The 3,868-nt window shown below is 58.8% G+C and overlaps 1 protein-coding gene across 1 annotated transcript; it reads right to left on the bottom strand.

Moving 5' to 3' along the window:
* Positions 1–21: 21 nt before the first annotated feature.
* On the bottom strand, positions 22–3,837 carry LOC110390548 (maestro heat-like repeat family member 5). The gene is made up of 8 exons (XM_021381934.1): positions 3,689–3,837; positions 3,055–3,186; positions 2,465–2,641; positions 1,729–1,884; positions 1,481–1,582; positions 1,262–1,364; positions 972–1,031; positions 22–682 (listed from the first exon to the last, which is right to left on the bottom strand). The coding sequence occupies exons 2-8, from the start codon at positions 3,184–3,186 to the stop codon at positions 534–536; spliced, it is 879 nt and encodes a 292-aa protein (XP_021237609.1). The 5' UTR covers positions 3,689–3,837; the 3' UTR covers positions 22–533.
* Between the last annotated feature and the right edge of the window lie 31 nt (positions 3,838–3,868).

Below are 3,868 nucleotides of genomic sequence, written 5' to 3'. Positions count from 1 at the left end.
CACAGGAGGACACCAAGGGAATGGCTTTGTAATCCAAGTTTATTGATTAGAGTCATCTTCCTAAGGATGGATGGCTTTGCAGGGGCAGAAGCACAGGGCTGCAAGCTAGTCCAATGGTGATGTGGACTGTTGCCTTTGAATTCTCAGCGCCAGGACTGTCGCAGCCACCAGGGAACAGACTGCTGGACTGGTGTCATCTTCCAAGGGCTGGAAGGCTGCAACAGAAGGAAACAGAGCAGAGATGAAACCCACCGAGGTGCAGAGTCCCGCCAGCATCCCCTCCGGACCATGCCAGCCCCACCCATTGCTCTTCCGTGTCTGCCGTGAAGTTAGTCTCATTTGGTACACACAGGGGATAGTGGCCTTGACACACCTTGAAGTAAAGCCGTGTGGTCCTTAGGAGTGATGTGTGCCAGCTTAAAGCCTTCTTATGTTCTTCAGTGGAACTGCATGCTGCATGCTCCTCCAGTGGATCAATATCCGCATGCAAGGAACGCCTTTGTAACCTCCAAGTTCTAATCAGAGTCATCTTGCTAACGACGGATGGCACCGCAGGGCCAGCAGAACAGTGCTGCGAGCCTGCTCCGTGCTGGTTCTGCCTGCTGCCTTTGACATCTCTGGAATGTCCCGGTTGCCACAGAACGGACTCCTGGATCAGTGTCGTCTTTCAAAGGCTTGAGGGCTGCAACAGAAGGAAACAGAGCAGCGATGAAACCCACCAACCTGCAGAGACCTGCCAGCATCCCATCCGGACAATGCCAGCCCCACCCATTGCTCTCCCAGACCAGGAGCAGCACGAGAGACTGAGGGATCAGCTGCAGGCCACTGCTCAGGAGTGCTCCGCCTGTCCCAGGAGACAGCTCCTCTGCCCGTGCAGCATTTCCTTGCAGCAGGGCAAGGCATGGCCGCACGCTGCCCAGGCCCTGCCCCCTGCTCCCAGCAGCAGCACACACAGCGCTGCCCTCACTCACCGGTGCAGATTATATTCAGCTTTCCCACACTGTGGTCTGAAGAGTGCTTCACAGCCAGCCCTACGGAAAGAGCTCCTGTCAGATCCCTGCTCGCCAGCACGCTCCCAGGAGCGCAGAGTGCAGCCCCGCCAGCCCAGCTGCTTCCCCTTCCTGTGCCCCAGGCAGGGACAGTGCCCAAGGGGGGACCTAAGCAAGGCACCCACCGAGGCTACCGGCATGGGCAGGGTGTATCAGGGCTGCGCATTGCTGCCAGGGCAGGGCCCACAGAGGGACCCAGGGGCTGGGCTCACCCACGAATTCAGCAGCCTCATATCGCACAGTGGCCTGAGAATCCTTCAGGTACGGCAGGCTCTGCCAAAGGTATTCATCAGCCCTCCTCCTGTCCTGCTGCAGCTGGGGAAGAACACAAAGGCATGGGGCTTGCAGACTCTCCCCAGCTGCTGGTGCAGCTCCTTCTGTCAGCATCCCCTTCCCCAGGAAAAAGGTGGGGGCTGTGTGGTTGTCCTTACCAAACACTCCTTGATCTCCATTTTTTTCTGCCTCTTGGCCAGGTGCTTGAGCTTCTTCCACTTCAGGAACCTTGCAGAAGCAACGAGGGCTTCCCCAGAGGCCTAAAGAGAACAGATGCTGGGAGATGGCACCACAGACACACATCGCACGAGTTGGAATGCTTTCCGTCCTCGTTCTCAATTCCCAGACCACCCCTGAGGGGTCAGCACACCCTTGCCTGCATACTGGCCAGGTCAGAAATTCGTACCTGTGCAACACTCGGGGTCTCGTCACTCATCCGAAACAGCAGAGGGAGCAGACCCCTGCGCACGCTCTTCTTCATGGTTCCCTTCTCCTGCCACACCACAGCCTCTATCACATCTTTGAAGAGGCGGATGGAACACTCTCGCACTTCACTTGTCACCTGGGGGAGGAGAACAGGAGGACCTCAGCAACACACTCTCGCTGCCCATGGGGAGCACGAGCGTAAGCGTGGCTGATGTGAAGGGAGATGCTTCGGAGTCACATTCTGCAGAAAAGTGCCGTGGCATTGCGCAAAGCAATGCCACAGGTTTCCAGCACGGGGTGCCTGTGCCTCGGAGTGCTCCCCCAGCCACCCCACCAGGTCAAAGCAGAGCTCCCTGGGCACTGGGCCAAGGAGCAGACAGGGCTGGCCCTCGGCAATGCCTCCGGGGCACACGCTGCCTGCTTAACCTCCATGTCCCTGCTGCAGCACCTGGGGAGAATGCCTGGAGCTGGTAGCAAAGGAAGCAGTTGACGGTCTAAAAGTAACCCTTGGCAGAAGATGCTTTGCACAGCAGCCACGCTGGGCCCCAGCACAGGGGCCTCACAACACCACCAGCAACCAAGCTGCCAGGGACAAGGCCTGCTGGGCTGCAGAGCCCAGAACGCATCCTGCGTGTGGCCAGATGAGCAAAGAGAGAGGAGAAGGCCCTCCTGCTGAGCACCCATCCGCAGAGCTCAGCCTCCCACCGCAGACTTACATGATCAAAAAGAGGCAGGAGCTTCTGAGCCAGCTTCAGAGCAATGGGACCGGCCTCTCTCTTCCCCAGATGACTCATCACGTTTCTGATGATACTCAGCACCTTCAGAACAATGTGCTCATTGGTAAAGCGCAGCGTCTCCGTGACGTCTGGCAACAGGGCCCGTATTCCTCTTGCCTGTACAAAACACACAATTTCCTCTCCATCAGGAGGGCAGTGGCCACCCTCACCGTAAAGCTCTGATTAAAGCTCTGCACCAGACACACGCCTTGCTTCCTGGCAGCTGCCACAGCAACGGCAACAGCAAACTCTGGACAGGTGGTGGCCATGGGCACGCTGATAGGGATGGGGGGGATAGGAGGAGGGCAGGAGAGCAAGGACTGCATGTCCCCTGCTCAGCCACCCGCTTTTCCAACAGACCCCCAAGTAACACATCTGGAAAGCTCCTGGAAATGTCCCCAGGCAGCCACCAGGCCCCACCACGGCCATCACCCCAACTCCTGAGTCTCAGGCAGGGCCAAGCCACAGTGTCACCCACCGCTCCAGTGCCAGTCTGCCAATGGGGCTTCATTTGACTAGGTCCTGCTCACCGTCTCAGGTCTCTCCGACAGCAGGAGAAGGCCTCCGAGCGCCAGCCAGAGTATCGGCAGGCTTTCAGTCTTCAGAAACCTCTGCAGCAGTGCTGCTGGCTCTTGCAGGATTTCTTCAGTGGGAGGCATCATCTGAAACAAACGCAGCAGTGAGACAGAGGCAGTGAGACAGAGGCAGCAGGCCTCCCTGCACCCTGCAGCTCCTGGCTCCTCTGGCAGCTCAGGGCAGGGCCCTGGGGCCACACAGCCTGGCCTGGGGCAGCAGGGCCTTTGGAGGGGCCCATGGTCTCTCTGTGTCCCGGGCCCAGCACGACACAGGATGGCTTTTTGGGCTGCTGCTCCTGCCCTCTGACCATCCACAGCCTCTTGCTCCCATGCCTTTGAGAAGCAATTGACCTTTGAGGAGCTGGGACAAAAATGGCACTAGATGTGGTGGCCACGGGCACTTCCCCTCCCCGGCCCTGCAGCCTGCTCAGCCTGTGCAGAGGCCATGCTTCTCCCCGGCCCCTGCAATGGCCCCAACTCTGCCCCTGCCCTGCCCCAGGTTTCCAGTCAGGGGAGCAAGGCAGGGGGAGGCAGGGAGCTGGGGAAGAGAGCCCTGAAGGAGAGCACGGTGCCTTGTCCAGTAACTCACAGTCAGGCGAAGGAGGCCCAACTCCGCTGTGGTGACGTTAAAGACCCCACACAGCTCTGGGTCCTGGAGAACATGGCACAGTTCATCCAAGATCCTCTTGGAAGTCTCTGTCAGCTGGAGCACCGTCTTCCAGATGTCCAGGGTAGTGCTGCAAACAAAGAGCAATGCTGTGTCAGCAGG

Source organism: Numida meleagris, unplaced genomic scaffold (genome assembly GCF_002078875.1).
Source record: "Numida meleagris isolate 19003 breed g44 Domestic line unplaced genomic scaffold, NumMel1.0 unplaced_Scaffold1297, whole genome shotgun sequence".
Classification (NCBI taxonomy): domain Eukaryota; kingdom Metazoa; phylum Chordata; class Aves; order Galliformes; family Numididae; genus Numida; species Numida meleagris.
This window is presented reverse-complemented; position numbering and strand designations above follow the sequence as displayed.

Excerpts from the sequence above, each read along its gene's own strand:
- LOC110390548 (XM_021381934.1), bottom strand. The coding sequence starts at position 3,186 with ATGATGCCTCCCACTGAAGAAATCCTGCAAGAGCCAGCAGCACTGCTG. Across the intron at positions 2,642-3,054 it reads TGTCGGAGAGACCTGAGACG|GCAAGAGGAATACGGGCCCT; the intron begins GTGAGCAGGACC and ends TGTTTTGTACAG. Across the intron at positions 1,583-1,728 it reads AGACCCCGAGTGTTGCACAG|GCCTCTGGGGAAGCCCTCGT; the intron begins GTACGAATTTCT and ends TGTTCTCTTTAG.